General features: G+C 33.4%; 1 protein-coding gene across 1 annotated transcript in view; it reads right to left on the bottom strand.

Moving 5' to 3' along the window:
• Positions 1–20099, bottom strand: part of LOC126744954 (E3 ubiquitin-protein ligase SMURF2) — a 39370-nt gene that overhangs the window by 6626 nt on the left and 12645 nt on the right. Inside the window, exons 6-12 of the mRNA XM_050452571.1 lie at positions 17247–17501; positions 13082–13251; positions 12664–12942; positions 6871–7025; positions 847–1233; positions 632–787; positions 449–570 (exon numbers count right to left, since the gene is read on the bottom strand). Coding sequence (XP_050308528.1) covers positions 449–570; positions 632–787; positions 847–1233; positions 6871–7025; positions 12664–12942; positions 13082–13251; positions 17247–17501 — 1524 coding nt within the window. The remainder of the gene's footprint in view (positions 1–448; positions 571–631; positions 788–846; positions 1234–6870; positions 7026–12663; positions 12943–13081; positions 13252–17246; positions 17502–20099) is intronic.

Raw genomic sequence — 20099 nt, 5'->3', positions numbered from 1 at the left:
TTTTAATTCTTTAATTTCTACTTTAAACATCATGTCATCTTTAAAATAAAATAAGTCGCAAAAACCACTGGAAAATCCGCTCGGCAAATGTTCAATTCAGACATTCAACATAGGAATGCGGAGATAAAGCAAATTCCGAATTATTGTGCGAGTCAAAAGTTCCAGTAATTTCTAAATACGCGTAATCATAGTGATTGGATCCACAAGTAAATTAGCATATCAGCATATTAAAAACGTCATTCAAAAAGACACTTTTACACACAAAGTTCAACTTTTAGAACTTTGTTCAAGTTTTATTATAGGAAAATAAGTCCTGATCGTACGCTTACTCTAACAATATTTTTAAGGGAAAATATAATATATTAGGATGAAACCAAACAAATTACTTGTCAAGGTTCGAATTCCGTTATGTTCCAACTACTTGCAAAATAAATGATGTCCAACTTACCAATTCCACTAATAACTAGCTCCAGCTCTCTTTCATCAAAAGGCCGTAAGGAATGTGGCGGTATCAGTTCTGTAAATCCTTTTTGAAGAGCTAAAAACTGTTGTTCTATGCCTCTCATAAACCTGAAATATGTTAATCATCAATATATATCTGTCTTCCCTAAATTACTTATTAGACTTTTACCTATAATTAACATAAAGCTTCACGTATTCCCTCTTATTATCTTCGGTGACCGCTATAGACGATCCGCCAGGTTTCAGTTCGTGCACTTTAACCACTCCGAAGCTGTTATTTTCCACTGAAAAAGTGGTATCTAACACGCCATCTATATTATGATCCCTTAAACACCATAATTTATTAGATAAAAAAGTCCATAAAATGCTCTTAAAACAACTCACAACATCCAGGTGAGACTTCTATGCAACTCGGGATCCACACCCTCGATATCTTGCAACGTAATCGGTTTATTTAACAGTTGCTTGTAAAAAGGCAAAGTGAAACCGCCCTCTAACTGGTGATTATGAAACACCGCGATTCCCAATATCCTGCCGACGAAATGGAAGTAACTTAAATGCTCCGGATTAACCGACGAATCCGGATTTATTTGTAACGTATATTGGTCGTCTCTGCTATATTGGAATAGACCGTATTGCGGATTAAGCATTTCCCGGGACAAAAGGTGGAGCCACTCTCTGGCCACGCCTCCGTAGTCGAGACCCTCTTCTCCGCGGAATTTTACCATCAGTCGTTTTCGCATGTCCTTCGGCCGCATTTTCATTATAAGTCTGAAAGTATCGCGTAGATAATAAGGTACAACAAATGATTGAAACTTAAAGCAAGATATTGCAGACCAGTTGGTTCTCTTCCTGAGACCTATTTATTCAAATTCACATTATTTATAGCCAATTTCTCAAATTATATATTTTATATTGATTAGAAATTTATACCTTATAATCTTATAGGAATTCCACTATATGGCTATTATCTAGTCTAGTAGAGTCAGTACTTGTGCAGTTATCTATTCAAGTTACTGCTATGAAAAAATATAATAAGTATTTATCTATATGGACTTTTTTGACGCTTAATATAAATATATATATAATTAAATCTGTTGTACCCTTTAAATCTTTAATGACTTTAACCTGCATCCAGGAACTTTCTGTGGTAAAAAACAGGATATCAGGTAATAATCTTTTTTTACACATTTATATTACATAATATATAAACTTACCTAACCAATAACAAAAAGATAATCATACTGCCAATGCCTCTTTTTTTTATAGATGAATATATGTGACCTGCTTTATAAAAAGTTGTGAAAAAAATTTCCACTTTTTTGCCAATTTGGCTACAATTTAAGACACTCTTTCATATGGTGAAAACCAGAGAGTCATAATTTCGAGAAAAGGAACGCTATAAAAGGTAAACTAGATCCTATGCCTGTCTCTTCTTTCTTTGTCCATATTTTTAATAATAATAATAATAATAATAATAATAATAATAATAATAATTTCTTTATTGCTTTCAAGATCTAATTTAAATAGACAATAGCAACGTCACAAAACGAACAAAATTAAAATTTGATAACATCTACACAGTACATACTGCTAATAAAAATAGTAAGAACAAAAAGATAATGTTGGACATAATATTGGGTGCATTACCTTACCACATATATCTCAAGTATGATACATTATGAAAATAAATAAATTAATAAACAAACTCTTAATATTAATCATAATACACATTTAAAATTGTAAATCGAAACTATAGATACACTTGCCCAACAGATACCTTGCAGTGTCTTTCCTAAACTTCATGATATTTTTATCTTGCCTTAGGGCGAGAGGTAATCTATTATATGTTTTAATAGCAGCAAAGGCAGGAGATCTTTGAAAAAAGGCAGAGTGATGAGTTGGGATACTCAGTTCAGCTCTCCCCCTTGTCACAATAGACATACCCTCAGCATAATGATCTTCATTAGTTTGAAAAAGATGCAGGTGTTTCTTTGCAAAAATAGCTAACATAAGAATGTACAGAGCTGGAACAGTGAGTAGACCAAGCTTAGTAAAATAAGTCCTACAAGACGTTTGTGGTGTGAGTCTGAGCATGCATCTTATGATCCGTTTCTGTGCTATAAAGACTGACACGGCGTCAGTTGAAGATCCCCAAAACATCACACTATAAGTGATTAGAGATTGGACCGATGCATAGTAAATTTGCTTCAGACAATTTAGGGAAAGCTCTTCTCGTAGACGCCTTATTAACGCGCAGAAACTATTTAGTTTTTTGCCAAGAGTGTCTATGTGTGGGACCCATGTGAGACAGGAGTCAATTTGTATACCAAGGAATTTTAAGGAAGCTACCTCTCGAAGAGACTTTATTTGAAACTTTACAAGTAGGGAATTTTGAGGTAAAGTTTTGGAGAATGTCACTAGCCCGGTTTTATCAGCATTTAGCTTCAGAGCATGATTGTCACACCACTCCTGCATCCTCTCTACCACCTGAGAAGCTCTGACAGATAGTTCTTCAATCAGATGTTCTGACAAGATTATGGAAGTGTCATCAGCATATTGGTTGATAAAACACCCTGGAAAACACTCACTGAGACCATTTACATATAATATGAATAGTACTGGCCCTAGGATTGAACCCTGAGGCACTCCCTGTACCACCAAGGATGACGCTGAGTAAACATATGTACCATTACCAGAGCCAAGGCAAACTGTTTGTTCCCTCTGATCTAAATAAGAGGCTATAAGTCTGGCACAGTTTCCCCTCAGTCCACAATTTTCAAGGATTGACAGCAGTAGACCATGGTTGATTGTGTCGAATGCTTTCGATAAATCGAAAAAGAGTCCGGCAACTTTTTCTTTTTTGTCAACATTTTCAATCACAAAGGATATAAGCTTGTAAACTGCCAACTGGGTTGAATGATTGGGCCTAAAACCAAACTGGCTATCTGAAAGAATAGTTTGCCTTTTTAAAAAGTTCATAATACGGATATAAATGACTCGCTCAAAGATTTTTGATATTGAAGAAAGGAGAGATATTGGTCGATAGTTTTCTACATCCTGCTCATCACCCTTATTTTTAAAAATTGGAAGAACTTTCGCCTTTTTTAGTTTAGATGGAAAGATTCCCATGTGCAGACAGGCATTTATTATGTGAGCTAGAGGCACATCTATATGGTGACTAACTTTTTTGAGTATGTTTATTGGTATTTCATCAAGACCAGCAGAGTATTTATTTGGCAAGGCCGATAGAATATGCTGAACTTCCTTTGAATCTGTGGGAAAGAGGAAAATAGTGGGGATATGACTTCCTTTAGGCAATTGACCAGAAATTGAAGGAGTAGGAGATGAAGCATTAAATTTCTTCAAAAATATGTTGGCTATCTTATCCAAATTTTCAATAATTTCATTATTGCTAGAATTTAGGGTGACAGGTTTAGATGACTTTGACTTATTTGAGCATTGATTGAAAATAGTCCAAGCAGTTTTAGTTATGTTATTTGAACAGATAATCTTGTTTTCATTTAAAGAAGTTTTATAGTTAGAAATAAATTTTTTATATTCTTTTTTATATTGATTATAAACTGCCTCACTATTTGTTTCCTTGTACCATACATACAGATCTTTAATATGACTAGAATAATTTTTAATTTCAGAGTTTACAAATTTTTTATCAGGATCCTTTATTCTGTGGCTACTTAGAGGAAATGTTACATTAAAATAGTAATAGAAAATATTATAAAAGCAATCATATTTTAGATCGACTTCAGTGCAGTTATATACATCTTCCCAGGATTCATGTGTTAAAAGATCATTAAACTTCTTAATGTTGTTTTCTGTGTATGAACGTTTCTTTATAAATACTGGCTTTTTACTTTCTTTAGGCATTTCTATATGGAGTTTCTGACCATAATGATCTGATATATCTGAGAATAATGTATTACTTGTTACCTGACATTTAGCCAAGTTGCTGAAAATATTATCAATTTGAGAGCCAAATTGTCCTACCACCCTAGTTTTACCCTTTATGTGTGGTGCTAAACCATAGCTAGCTAATAATTGTTTGGTAAGAGAGAAGTTCTGATCGTTTACTAAAAAGTTAATGTTAAAATCTCCACAGACTACCAGATACCTGTTGGCCATGTATGTAGTGTGTAGCAACTCATCTAAAATGGACAAGAAAGTACTAACATTACCCGAGGGTGATCTGTACAGACAAACAAAATAATAAGACCTATTTAAAATAAGACACTGACAAACGCAAAATTCACACTGTTTTTCAACACAAGTTGTTTTAACAATTAAAGGATGGAAAACTGTATTTGTTTTTATAATAAAATCACGAAAAAGACGATCAACATTTGCAAAGTCACTTCTTCCGTGTTTCTCATTTAGTAATCTGAAATTAATAACGCACACAATCAGTGATATCATTTTAAATAGAAACAACACGTGACGTCCTTAAATATAGTTAAACCGGGAGAAAGGATACAATTGACGAAAAGGATTTCCTTACCTGTTCAAATCATTTTCAAGTGTTTCACACAAATGAAACTTAAAACAGGTACAAATTTTGCACATGTACAGGTAAGCAATATACACGTATTCTTCGCTTTTAAGTGTCTATTCATGACAGCTCTTTCAGGCAATTGAGCCACTTTGAGTACCTAGAATTAGCTTCTAAGCGTTCTGCGGCAATTCTTGGTCTATTCCAGGCAATTGAGCTACTTAGAGTGCTTGAATTTTTTTTTAGTACTCTTCGGGAAATTATGAGTCTTAGTCCAGGGATCTGAGCCACTTAGAGAGCTTGGAATGCTAGAATGCAGTAATGTGCAAATCCTTAGCAAGCTTTTCCAATCATAAATTGTCCAACAGCTTTCTTAAATTAATGTACCCCTGATCTTTCTTATTAGGACTTATTTAAGCCATTAAATATTTATTTGCCATCATACATTATTGAACCCCTAATAAGTTTGACCCCTAAGAAAACTTATCTCCTATAGACACACATCGTTGACAGTTTAAGAGGGTAAGACAATTTAAAGATCTACTTGGGAACTCATAATATACTGCCTCAGCGAATTCCCCCCCATCATTGAGACTTAAGAAAAGGGAAAACAGAAGGTTGCAAACCACATCTTTATTGCCTCTTTTGTTGACAAATCAAAACTAGGAAAGAATAAGGTGATTTTCTAAGCAAATACATAGTAGAGAAATGAGTCTAAAAAATCCATACATGATGGATCTCCTTTAAATAAAAGTATAGAAATTGCTTCTTTTAAGAAAGGTGGAAAAACTCCCATTGAAAAGGTTCACAACTTTGTACAAAGTGTTAAGAGAATATTGTCTCATCCAGAAGAGTTGTTAATTTTCCAGTTCCTTGACGGTTTTTTTTTTGTAATTCATCTTAGTTTGGATTTTAAATTTCCTTGAAGAAACCTAATGTATCTTATCGATTACTTTGAACAATAAAAATACTTAAATACATAATATATAATTTTGCTTTATGTGTCTTGTCATCTTTTACAGATAATTCAGTCCTAATGTTCCAAAACTCCCTTTGTATATTAAGCCCCATTTTCGTTCTCTTTTCATAATATAAATTATAAAAAGAGAGCAAAAGTTTATTGGGAAACGCCGTTATTATTTTCTGAGCGACGTTTCAATCCTTTGTTGGACCTTTTTCAGTAATTCAGTTATGATTGTCGCCGAAAGCACTGTACCAACGCAGTAAAAACCGCTTTTACAAACTGTAATTACCCTTTGGTAAAGCTCCTTTAGGCCCGCACTAAATTATTTTAAAATTGGTTGGTATTTTACTGTTTTTCACATTGTGAGGTATCAAGATTTGCTATCACACTGATCAGAAGGACAAATCTCTAAATTATTTCGAATGTGATATCCAACCACTTTTGTTGTTAATTATAATATCCCATATTATTTTAAATGGTCTTTAAATTCGTAGACGTTTGTGGTTGTTTTACACGTTAGCCATTTTCTCCAGAAGATATCCAGAAGAAAAAATGTACCATATTAGTTTGTACTTTTAGCATGAGGAAGCTCGATAAATAATAAGTCTTTTATTTGCTACTCTGGCTTTTTTGAGATAAACATATAGTAAACCACCATGTGTTAGTTTTATGTCTAAGTACACCCTGATTGAAAAGCATTTGTCCTACAATATTCTATAAACTAATAAACAACGAGATCCAGTGATCGAAAAAGTCAAGGAAACTTTAAGGCTTTGCATGTGAACATTTCAAATGAAAAGAGGTATTTTGTGACATTTTTTGAAAGGGCATTAAACTTGTTTTAAAATGACACATCTATACAACCACCTCTTTACAATAATAGAACAACTAATAATAAACAAAATTAACTAACAGTGCTGTAGTAAAAATGATCTACCTGTAACTCTCCTCAAATACCTCCGTCCGAGACACCTCCAACCTGCAATGACCACTTTGAGGTTGCATAGAGGTCAATTCGACCCTTAATACTTTCAGTTTCGCCACCAAATCTCTTCGGTATTTCGGCAAATGCTCGCTTTCGCTTAACAGTCCCTAAAACGAAAAAAAATACTTGTAGCAAGTTTTGTCTCCTTAAATTATTGAATTTCTTTGTAAGACGTTAGGGTTCAACAAAATTTCACTGGGTGTTCTAAATTCTAGTCGAAAATGCCTTATGAACATTGATTCGCAAATGCTTCCTGAGCAATATATGATTTTTTTTTTAATTTAATAGTGTTATTATGCCCAAAACTACAATGCTATAATTATTATAGTATAAAGTTATTTTGTATTCGCACAAATTTTCTTTTATCCATTTTTTGTAAATTAGTTGAACTTTCGGCATGTTCTTGCTACAATTTTGTCACATTGTCCACGAATAATAAATAGGTCCATCAAAACTTCATTTGAATAACTATTTCTTTCCATTTCAATTAATTTTTAGGTAACAATTTTTTTAAAGAAATATCCACGTGCATTACTATTATTGATCAACTAAATGTAACTGTCAAACGTCATTAGCATAACATTGTTTGGTCATGAACTTTCATGGCCGCGTAAGGCCGATCGCATACTTATAAGACATTTGTTTCAAACATGTCTGCGACATGTCGCAAACATACAGTTGTGGTCACATAAATAGCACACTTAGCCTTTTCATATATTACTTACAAAAAACAAATTCCTGACTGATAAGAAAATATTTAAGCAGTTAATCTCCTCCTAATATGCAAGACTTTATGTTTATTTTAAAAATATATGCACATACAGAATTTCATTCCAATATTAACGTTTTAAGGCTGGACACATAAATAGCACACCTTTCATTCTTATTAAATATATCGAGTGTTAATTAGTAAGTATTATTTTAACTTTTAAATTTTTGAATATTGTCAAGAGTAGTTTTGTTTTTAGTGGGTAGAAAGAAACATTGTGGACCAGAGAGGAGAGCTCTTATTATAGAAAAGAAAAATCAAGGCTTTTCTATTTCTGCTATAGCAAAAGATTTAAATTGCTCTAGGAAAAGGGTTTATAATGCTCTGGCTCTCTATGAGACCACTCAAAGCACAATGAACAAGAAAAGATTAACAAGGCCTCGAAAAACCACGTATAACATGGATAAAATTATTATTAGAATAAGCAAGGGTAATCCATTTTTAAGTTCCGCCCAATTAAAACGTGAAATAGCAGACCAATATGGCGTCAATATTTCTGCAAGAACAATAAGAAGAAGATTATGTGAAAAAGATCTCAAAGGTTGTGTAGCTAGGAAAAAAACACTCGTTTCAAAAAGAAATATTAAAAAAAGATTGGCATTTGCTAAACAACATATAAATAAGGACATTAATTTTTGGAAAACCATATTATGGAGCGATGAAACCAAGATTAATAGATTTGGAAATGATGGAAAATGCTATGTTAGACGTCCTCCCAATCGTGCCTTAAACCCTAGGTACACAATTAAAACTGTTAAGCATGGAGGAGGATCAATTATGATATGGGGAGCAATGTCATGGCATGGTGTTGGACCTATTCATCGTATAGAGGGAACAATGGACCAATACAAGTATAGGGAGATTTTGCAGAATGTTATGGAACCATACATGGAGCATTTTATGCCAATTACATGTCAGTTCATGCACGATAATCATCCAAAACATTCTGCAAAATCAATAAAACGATGGTTTACTAAAAATGTGGTAGATGTTTTGGAATGGCCGCCACAAAACCCAGACCTGAACCCTCTGGAAAATTTGTGGGATCACGTTAAAACCAAAATTAAGGTATTAAATCCCTCAAATCTGGATGAACTATGGCAAAACTTCCAAGAGGCTTGGAACAGTATTCCGGCAAGCGTGTGTGCAAAATTGGTGGAGTCAATACCCAAGCGATTAAGTGAAGTTATAAAAAATAAAGGATACCCAACAAAATATTAAATTGGTTTTGGTGAAAGTAAATATTTTTTAAGTGTGCTATTTAAATGGCCAGCATTTCTTTAGTTTTTTTGTTATGTTTCTTATATATTTAAAATACTCTTTTAATTTTAATTAAATACAACTCTTTGTAGAACATCTAAGCTAAATATATTATAAAAAAATAGACAATGGTATTTAATATTTTTTATCGCAATTTAGAAAAGTGTGCTATTTATATGACCATAACTGTAGATACGCCGCGGACAGGACAAGACTTGTCGCAAACGAATTTTATACGACACTGCTTGCTCCAATTTCAAGTGTCATTTGTTTCCGACTGCTGCAACTGAATGCACTCTACTTAACAATAATTTTAATAAAAATAAGTAAAATGGAAGATAATCCAACATTTAATGTAAAATTTGTACAAATCGTTGAAAAATACAATGTTTTGTATGACCATACCATGGAAGACTACTCAAATAGGCATGTGCAAGAAAAAGCCTGGAACGAAGTTGGAAAAGAAATAAATGAAACAGGTAGTGTTTACTTTTATAATATAATATAGAGCGTGTCCTGGTAACATCTTACCAAACGGGGATTTTTTTTTAATATTGAGTAAAAAACAAAAAATGTCCAGAAAAAGTTCTGGTTTGTTAAAAAATAATATTTTCGTGCAAAATGTTTCTCTATTGTATACAGGGAGGTTCAGAAATATAAATGTCTTAAGTCTCCTTGAGTTAACAAAACAAAACATATTCAGAAAAAGTTCGACTTTGTTAAAAAACAAGATTTTCGTGCAAAATGTTTTTCCATTGCATACAGGGAGGCCCAAAAATTCAATGAACGAAGCAGAATTTTTCCTGAACATTTTTTTTTTAACTCAATAAAAAAATTCCATTTGGTAAGAAGTTACCAGGACACGGTGTAGTTATAAACATAATTATTAATTTAAAAACGTGAAGAACAGTTATAATATTATTCATTATAAATAATATTTTGACTGCCAAAGTAATGCCGCATAGGGCTGATTTACATATGAACATAATCTATCTCGCAATATTATCGCCTCATTTGTGCCGCGCTGATATTGAGGGTGAAAATTTTGTAATATTTGTTGTGTGTTAATATTATTATGTGGTAACCCACCCATTTCAAATGTTGGCTCTGACATTTTTCCATCCATTTTTCTTATAACACACAAATTGTCTTAACAATTTTATCAGCTTTTTGGGGTGAGCATAGAATAGGTCTCTCTAGAATTTTAAATTTTGACACCATTATACCAAACGCACATTCTACACTTCCACGAGCTAGTGATAATCTATAGTTGAAGATTCCTTTCGGGTTTGTTAAATTTCTTGACGGATAAGGCTTTAATAATTTTTTACAAAGAGGGAAGGCAGCATCTCCGACAAAATAATAGGGAAAAGCCGGCTCGTGTGGTTCTTTGGGCAAAGGCTGCGGTGGTGGAAAATTGAGTGTGTTTGCCTGGAAGTTTCGTCCAATACTTGAATTCTTAAATACTTATACCCCATCACCATTTCTACCGTAGTCGCCAACGTCAATTGCAGTAAAATTGCTATCTGCATCCGCTATAGCCAATAAGTGCAATGAAAAATAAATTTTATAATTATAAAAGGCGGATCCCGTCTTGGCTGGACAATGTATTCTAATATGTTTTCCATCGATACTACCAATACAATTCGGTAAATTCCAAAGTTCGTCAAAGCGTTCGGCTTTTTCAATCCATTGCAATTTACTTGGAAAAGGCATGAATTCCATTTGCAAACCTGACCAAATATTGTCACAAACTTCTTCAACTAGTTGTCCAATTGTAGAGTCTCCTCTCATAAATAAGAAAGATAACTGGTTGAAACTCATTCCGATTGCCAAGTATCTAAAACAAAATTTAATTTTAGGAGCTGCATGTAAGGAGAAATGGAAAAATTTAAGATCTGCTTATACTCGTCATTTAAGGCAAAAACCACCATCTGGATCATCAGCACAAACAAAGAAAAAATATTATTTAGCAGACTATTTGGACTTTCTCCTGCCGTTCACTAAATCTATATACAATTAAATGTCTAAATTTATAGACAACAAAAGGGTAGCATTCCATCTCCCAAAAATATAAATGAAGAAACAAATAATATTTCGACTCAAGAAAACCTTCGGATATTGAGCCTCCTGAAATACATGACAAAAATGATCTAAATAGGGATGCATTCGAAGAATCCTCTACAAATGAACCTTTATTAGTCACTGAAAGCGCATTAACTCGCAATAAAAGTTCTGCAAAAAAGCGCAAAGAAGTGGACCCTCTAGAGAAATGTGTCATTGATTATTTTACATCGAAAAGCTGACGCTGACTTGCTATTTCTTAAAAGTCTTCTGCCCGATTTACAGCGAATGACGAACGCCCAAAAACACGAATTTAAATATAAAACAATGCAAGTTATTGGTGAAATACTTTACAAACCACCACTAAATAATTTTACCCCATCACTTTCAACACATTCTCAACAGATTTGTTATAATTCAAGCAACAGTAACTTTCACCCCTTTTCAAACAATTCTTCAAGCCAAATAAGCACACCTATGACATCTCCAAATACCGATTATGACTATTTAAATTTGTAATACATAATAAATACTTACACAATTAAAATGAAATTTGATTAGTTACTTACCTCATTGTAATAATTAGTTTTTCCTTTGGTGTAATGGATTCCCGAAATTTTTTAACTGATCTCTTAATAGAAGGTCCAATTATGTCCAAAAGTACTAAAAATGTCTCTCGTGACATTCTATAAAATGATTGAAATTTTGCTTGATCTTCCATCATTTCTTCACCAGAGTACAACTTTTAAATATACTGCGATGAAGATAGCTGTACTATATGGATGAACCCAAATGTCTTATAAGTATGCGATCGGCCTAAAGCAATATGTCAAAATATTCCGATTTTTACAGAAAGTTGCTTTTATTTCAGAAACCGAACTACTTAGATATAGGAACGTGAACCTCCTTAGAAAGGGATTTCAATTTCCTTTTAGAATATGTTATATAATACAGGGTGTTCGATTTAAAAAAAGTGCATTTTTTACAATTTTTGTATCTAGCGGCAAAATCACTAATTTGAGCAACCCTGTATAATGTGGAACAAATTTTTACAGTGAACTAATGTGCAATATTTCCACAAATTACGCTTATAATTTAAATTTTCTGCGGATTCCAGTGAAAAATTATAATATTATAATTTTTGTATCTAGCGGTAAAATTACTAATTTTGAGCAACCCTGTATAATGTTCACAAAACAAATTTTTACAGTGAAGACAAATGTGCAATATTTCCATAAATTACGCTTATAATTTAAATTTTCTGCGGATTCCAGTGCCGTAGTAATACATATTTATTTGGCGCTATGTTTTGGTCGAAAAATAAAGAAAGTAATTAAATTTTTGAAAACTAAAGATAGGTATAGGAACAACTTATACAAAAACAATCATAAAGCGATAGCAGATCAGAAAATAAAATAATATACAGAGAATTCCATTTAAAATAACAAAGTTGCTACTACTTTTTGATAAAAGCGGAAACACTGCATGGCTAAAAATATTTTTAATCGTTGGATAAAATCCACGATGTTTTCAAAAAAAATCAATTTTCCATTCTCCATAAACGTCTAACGTACCATCAACCCTGTATATTTGTACTGACGAAACGAGTAGTCGAAAATCAAAACCAACAACAAAAATCAATGGTATATTACCTGCGGTAAATCTTCTTGTATCCTCGACCTGACGGGCGAAACTGGCCCGGGATTTTGCGGAGCGGCCAAATTATTGCCGGAGTTCGTGGGCGGTACCGTTGTCGTTGCCGTATTCAGCGAAGTAGACGGCGGATTGTTCGTGGGGGGCGGTACGACGTTGTGCTGTTGATTAGACGGCTGTTGGGGCGCCACTCTTTTTAAAATGTTATTGAGTATTTGGGAGTTTAAACGCGGATCGGTGAATTGGGTGGTACGACTATTGTGATCTACGAAATATATCTAAAAAATTGAGCTTAGTTTCAGTTTTCTCTTTGTAAGTATTAATTGGTTATGGTCTTTGCACTTTTCACAAAAGAAGTTTTAAGAGGACTTTTAGTCTCTTAATAATAAGTCGAGATTTTGAGGAAAAAAAACTCACCCTTCCCGACGTGGTTTGTCTCATTTCCCATCCGCTCGGCAACGGTCCCAAATGATCCAAGGCCAAACTTAACGGTGTTAAATCTTTGGGTATCCTGGGGTCGTGCCATGTTGAAACTCCAGTCGGGATATGGTAAAAGTAAACTTGTCCCTGTTGCGTCGTGCGTAATTCTGCAGATTTAATACATAAATTGCGTTAGAAAAGTAGCATTATGTCTTCCTATTTAAATTAGAAAACTGTTGCTGTACGTAAAACTTTACGGCGTTCTTAGATCTTTAAGGATTGGCGTTGAAATATACAAATTAATTGAAAGGAAGATATAATTTTTATGGTATTTAAAAGGTATCAAATAGTTAAGAAACCTTGCAATATAAGTTATTATTATTCTGTTTTATAACATATTATTGTCAGAATGGTTTTGAAATTTTATTTTTATAGATCTAGTTAAGTTGCCTGCCAATTTGGCAAGCAAACTTTAGTAATGTAGTAAATCATACAGAAATGCGTCCTATAAGTTCACATTTTTTTGACCTCTGTCAGACTCTAATAGGGTCACAGCAGATTCTAAAATTAAAATGCTTTCTTTCTTCTTTTACAGTCTAGTCTCCATGAAATAAAACAAATAAATTTTTACTTTTTATAGAACATTGTGTATCTCCTAACATGTTACTATACTCTATTTCAGAAGTGTATAGAGCAATAAACTGGGGAATTCCATTCTGTTTGGCTACATTTCGTGGTAGTTCATAGGCGCAGGTACTTATAATATTTATGAATTTAATTTTCACGGATTAAATGCCTTTATTTTGAAAGAGATTAAATACTAAATAAATACTTTTAATCCTTTTGTATAGGTACCTATCTTTTAACGCTTTGTAACATGCAAAAATGGGGTCAGGTAATATATACAGACTATAAATACTTTTAAATCATATTTTAAACGTTAGTAGTCACTGCTACGCTGTAGTGTAATCACAATATTATTATCCCAATATTTAAAAAATGGAGGTATTCAGTCCAACGAAAAGATGTACTAAAAATTCTCCACTATCGCTGAGTGAAAAAGTTATTATTTTAAATGTACATGATTGCATAAAACACGATTACCCTAGTTTTACTGTGCAAGAAATTGTTGAAAAATGTTCTCGAATGAGTGGAATTGGAAAGTCCACCATTTTCAAATTGTTGCGGGAAAGAAAAGTAGCAGGTCAAGTGGAATCTCCCAAGCAAAAGCCAGGACGACCTACAAAAGTCCTTGATGAAAATGCTAAATGTATAATTCGAAGAAAAGTTCACTCTTTTTATTTTAAAAAGGAAATACCCACCCTAGACAAAATTTTAATGGAGCTTGGCCGAGATGACAGTATTCCGTTGATAAGTAGAAAACTTTTAAAAATATGGATTTTGCCTGGGAAAAGCATAACCGCAAAGCACTTTTACTGGAGAGCGACGAAATTGTTTGTTGGAGACGACAATACTTGAGAAGTATCAAGCAGTACCGCAGGGAGCAAAAGAAAGTTTTTTATCTTGATGAGACGTGGATTAACGAAGGTTATATAGTCCAAAAAATGTGGCAAGACAAAAATATAACCAGTGCTCGCCAAGCTTTCATAGAAGGCCTGTCTACGGGTATTAAAGTACCTTCGGGAAAAGAAAAAAGACTTATAATCAAACATATTGGAAGCGAAGAGGGATTTTTAAAAGAAGGTCTGCTAACCTTTGAGTCGACTCGCACAGGAGATTACCATGAAGACATGAACTCAGACGTTTTCGAGGACTATTTTGGTGAAATGATAAAATTTCTTCCGGCTAATTCGGTGGTGGTTATGGATAACGCAAGCTATCATTCACGGCGAATAGAGAAGACGCCAACTTCAAGTTGAAGAAACAAAGAAATTATCGCTATATTTATGCTGACTGCAAAAGGTATTGCGTTTGAAGCAAATTTGATAAAAAAAGAACTGCTGGCAATAGCAAACTTACACAAAACTCGTTTCATGAAATACGCCGTGGAAGATATAGCCGAAAAATATAATATAACTGTACTGCGCTTACCGCCATATCATTGCGAACTAAATCCTGTAGAACTGATATGGGCGCAGGTAAAAGGATTTGTAGCAAGACAAAACACGACTTTTAAAATGAAAGATGTTAAGCTACTGTTTGATCAAGCCATTACGGAAGCGACACCAGAGAATTGGCGAAAAGCAGTCCAGCATGTAATTAAGCAAGAGGACAAAATGTGGGATCTTGACAACCTCATCGATCAGACAGTCGATCCTTTAATTATAATGTCGAGAGGTGATTACAGTTCGTCAGATGACGAAGAAGACTACAATCTATTATAATTTAAAATTGTTATACACTGTTCAAAAAGTGCCAGATCCAAAAGTGACATTTTCAACTGTTTTACTCTACATATTATGTTCAATAAATTTGTGAAAAAAATATATTATTCCATTTAAACAAAAGTAACTTTCTAAAATAAAATAGCATTTAAGTACATTAATTATAAGGTAAAAAACAAGTCCCAGTTGCACGCCTTCGGCGAACCGTTTTCAATGTTTATCAGTGGGTAACAACGGGCAAAACTCATAAATTGACCCAAAACCGGGTGGCACTACCTGCAATCGACGAAAAGAAAGAATTTTACATTGAAACTAATACCCAACTAAGGTAGTGGCATAAAATATTGGTGGATCACCAGGTACCACTTTTGCATACCTAATGAGGTTTTATTGCTCTACACACTTCTGAAATAGAGTATAATTACAGTAATAATCTGTATCCCAGGTTATACAGTTATCTCTTCATTTTGTAGACGGTCTTACTGAAATTTGAATTTTTAAGTAGGTACTAATCGTTTTTAAGCCATAACAAGATTTATAGATCTTTTAAGTGAAAAAAAAGCTGTGAGTTTGCTGTTGCTTTCTCAGAAAGTTCAACTTATATGTTGTTTGTATTTATAGGTCACGCACTTTAATAAAATTGCTGGGTTTTTCCATAAATTAAAAGCTTTATTGTCGGCTAGGGATTTTAATATAAAGTTTTATGAGCCTGCTTCATTTACAATAATAAGATTGACCAACTTTTTTCAACTTCAAAATTCAAATATATTACAAATATTACAAGTGATATACATATAATAAAAATCTTATTGAGTGCACAATGGATTACAATCTGTGTGTGCACATGGTTTAATGAAATACAGAAAAATAACTAATTATAAGTAATGGTAAATATAATATTACACTAAGTACTAAATATGTTAATGATGGAAAGAATAAGTTATACCAGAAAATAGTGTAGCAAGTAAGCACACACAAAGTCATTTAGTAAACCAATCTATATTATTTACAAGTAACCATGTATTAATTTTGCGTTTTATTTTATTAAAGTTTTTATATTTTATATCAAATAGAAGCATGTTGTATATTTTTGGCGCTATATAAAAAAGACTTTTTTGACATTTTCCAAGTTTTACATTTTGTGTTACTGCTTCTATTTTACAGTTTGCCCTAGTGTTAAATGTATGAGTTGGAAAACTTACAAATGATTTATGTCTTGATATGTATCTAATTAAAAAAAATATATATATCTGGGTAATTACTTAAGGTTCTATAATTGTTTTATTTGTTGCTCCCCATACAGCAATACAATAATTTAATATAGTTTCTACGAGCAATGAATAAACTAACCTTAGTAAATGATATTCCATAAACCGCCTTAGTTGGTCGAATTTATAAATGAGCTTTCTGATTTTGGCTGACACATATTCTATATGCGCCAACCATTTCTGATTTGAGTCAATAACTAGTCCGAGATATTTTATTTCTGTTGTGTTTTATATTTTTAAGTGACACTCACACTGAAAAAATGATCGGAACAGTTATGATCGTGAATAGTAAGGCTATCTAGAAATGCAGATTTATATTTACCTACTGAGAAACAAATAAAGTTAGATTTGTTTGCATTTATCGTTAAATACATAGTTCAAATTAAACCAGGTTTTAATTTTTTTTTAACTTAATGGTTTAATTTATTGAAAGACTCGTCCATTATCTCAAAGAAACCTACGTAAGTAGACAAAAAAAAATAAAAACTCCTGATTTATTATATAAATCAGAAACATCTGAAAAAAAAAACAAAAGCCTTCAACACTTACCATAACCAGCGGGCAAATCCAACTTCGAAGGCGGCGTCGGCGCACTACTAGTAGACCCGTTGGCCACCACTTGCCCCACGGCGGCCGCTACCTGCGCGGCAAGCACCGAATTCCGGTTTCTGCCGCGTTGCCGTCGGCTGCTGCCGTCGCGACGCTCCTCGCCGTTGCGGGGGCGTCTTTCACGATTCGCGGACCTCGGCGGACTCACGGTGATCGCGCCGTTTGGTGACGGCACCGCTTGAGTTACGTTCGAAACTGCATCAATAAAATGATTGAACGAGAGTGAGAATGAAGAGACTTTTGAGAGAATTTATAATAAATCTGACACGATTGGCAAGATTTTTATGTCAGGGTGTAACTAAGAAGAAATTAGATGGTCGTGGGAGTTGATCTCAAACGTGTAGAAGAATGCAGATTATGCGGGTCTTAACAGGTACCTTCTTAACTTTTATAAAAGGTAAAAAACACGAAATCTACAGCATCACAAATACATTTAATAAAATTACGAAGGTTACATGTTTCGCTCGATTAGAGCATCATCAGACCTAAACAATAATTAAAATTATGTAACCCGAAAAAAGGAGAATTCAACAAAAACTTACCATAACATACACAAAAACCTGACATATAAGTAAACAAAGCTTACAATAAAGTGGCACTATCTATGTACAAAGAACTCAACTAAACAATCAAATCACTTTATACATTTTAGAAATCTAACCATCATTCAAGAGTCTAGAACTACTTAAGGTTCAAGATCAAACCTTTCATTAACACAGGACAAATCTGGGCTTTTAAAAGCTTTACTAATCTCCATTGTCTCCAACAAGTCTAGTTTTTTACTTTTGTTACATTGATGCAGTATTTTTATATTTTGGCTGTCAGGAAAATTATGTTTGGAGTCGAGCAGGTGATTAGCAAAAGCTGATCACTCACGGGTCACTGTGATTTCGGTATTTTTAAATTTATTATATTGGGCCTTGTGTTCACTAATCCTAGTAGAAATCTTCCTACCAGACTGGCCGACGTACACTGCAGGGCACTCTTTACACCTAATCTCATAAACTCCTGGAGAAGATAGCGAGGGTAGTTTATCTTTAGTTTTAATTAGGTGTCTTTTTAATGTATTATTGGTTTTAAAAGCTGGGGTTATGCCAAAGGGAGAAAAAAAGCGGGATAGTTGTGACGAAATTGGTCCGAAATAAGTAAACGACCTAAAAGTTTTGATATAGTTTGTTTGTTGTCTGTTTTTTACCTTTTATAAAAGTGTATGACTAGCATCTTTGGAATAATGGATGAATTTTTCGAGCTACCTTCTTAATACAGATTGGGATTGTTTATTCTCATCTGACGTTAACGCTAATGTGCAATGTTTTCATAATGCATTGGGCAAGGCTCTCACCTATTTTGTACCTATCATAAAAATTAACAATAAATTTAAGTTTCCAATATGGTTCAGCGCAGAATTAAAATCAAATGTGTTGCAAAAAAGATTGGCACATGCAAATTGTATAGAGTCTAAAGCCGTTGAAGACTATGAAATGTTCAGTAATCTTAGAGCAATCTGTAAAAATGAGGCCGCTCAGTGCTACTCAGACTATATTGAGCAAACCCAATCTTCTATTTCCAATGACTCTAAATATTTCTGGAAATATATAAGAGATAAGACACAAAATAACAGTATTCGATCTACTGTAAAATATTTAGATGCAGTGGGTGAAATAGCATCTTTATTTTCACAATATGTTTCTTCAACTACTCTCCTAATCATTTTGATGTTCAAGAATTTACGAAGCCTGATATTGCATGTTTTTTTGATATTAATGAAATGCATCTGAAGTCTTTGAAAAGTTAACAAATGTCAATGTTAATAAGGGCCCTGGGCCTGACTGTACTTCAGCTGTTTTCACAAAACAATGTGCTTTTGCTTTGGCACGTCCACTATGGCTGATTTATAATTTGTCTTTAAAGACAGGTAGTTTTCCAAACTCATGAAAGTTAAATTATTTGATAACTGCAAAGTTTTTTCACAGATTTTTAATCAGAGAAATTTAAAAACATAATCTCAACTAAGCAGCATGGGTTTGTCAGGGGTAGGTCCATTACCACTAATTTGTTGCTTTACCAAACAGCTTTGTCGAGGGTCTTGGAAAATGGTATGTCGGTTGATTCTATATCTATTGACTTTCCCAAGGCATTTGACAGGGTTATTTATTCTCTCCTGGTTACGAAATTGTCACTCAATGGCATCGATCATCACAAATTGTAAAGATAAATAAGTTTTATTCAAGTGATTTTCGGGGTTCCTCAGGGTGCCCATTTTGCCCATTTTTTATTTAACTGATGATGTTGTTCATTGTTTTGATTATTGTAATGTAGTGTTAATTTCCGTAATCTGTGTTAAATAAACATTTTTGATAGGCAATGTTTCTTACTTGTTGTGCTTGTTTTACTTTTTTTGTATTACCCAAGGACATTTTCAGCTACACAAGGACTTATGGAAAATAGGAACTTATCATTTACTGCTTCCTGTAGTGTGGCAATAAAATCCGAATATAAAATATTTGCCGAAGTGTAATTCCTTCCAGTAATGTCGTATTCATTTTTGAGCAGTTTAATAATTAATACTTTCTGCATTTAGGTTCCTAAAGTAAATTTCTTCAAGTTTTTGACGCTGATAATATATAGGATATAGCATGCGGCGTTTTGTTTTGTTTCAATCCACCGGGATGCGCAGATGAGGCTTTCGGTAAAATAGTAGTGAAAAACTGGAAAAAAGCTTTGGAAAAAATTGAGAAACATGAAGAGGCTTCAGTTCACAAAGCTTACTATGGAAAAAAAGGAAATAGCGTA

This window comes from Anthonomus grandis, chromosome 15 (genome assembly GCF_022605725.1).
Source record: "Anthonomus grandis grandis chromosome 15, icAntGran1.3, whole genome shotgun sequence".
Classification (NCBI taxonomy): Eukaryota; Metazoa; Arthropoda; class Insecta; order Coleoptera; family Curculionidae; genus Anthonomus; species Anthonomus grandis.
Note: the sequence above shows the minus strand (reverse complement) of the source record. Positions and strands in the feature narration are given on the sequence as shown.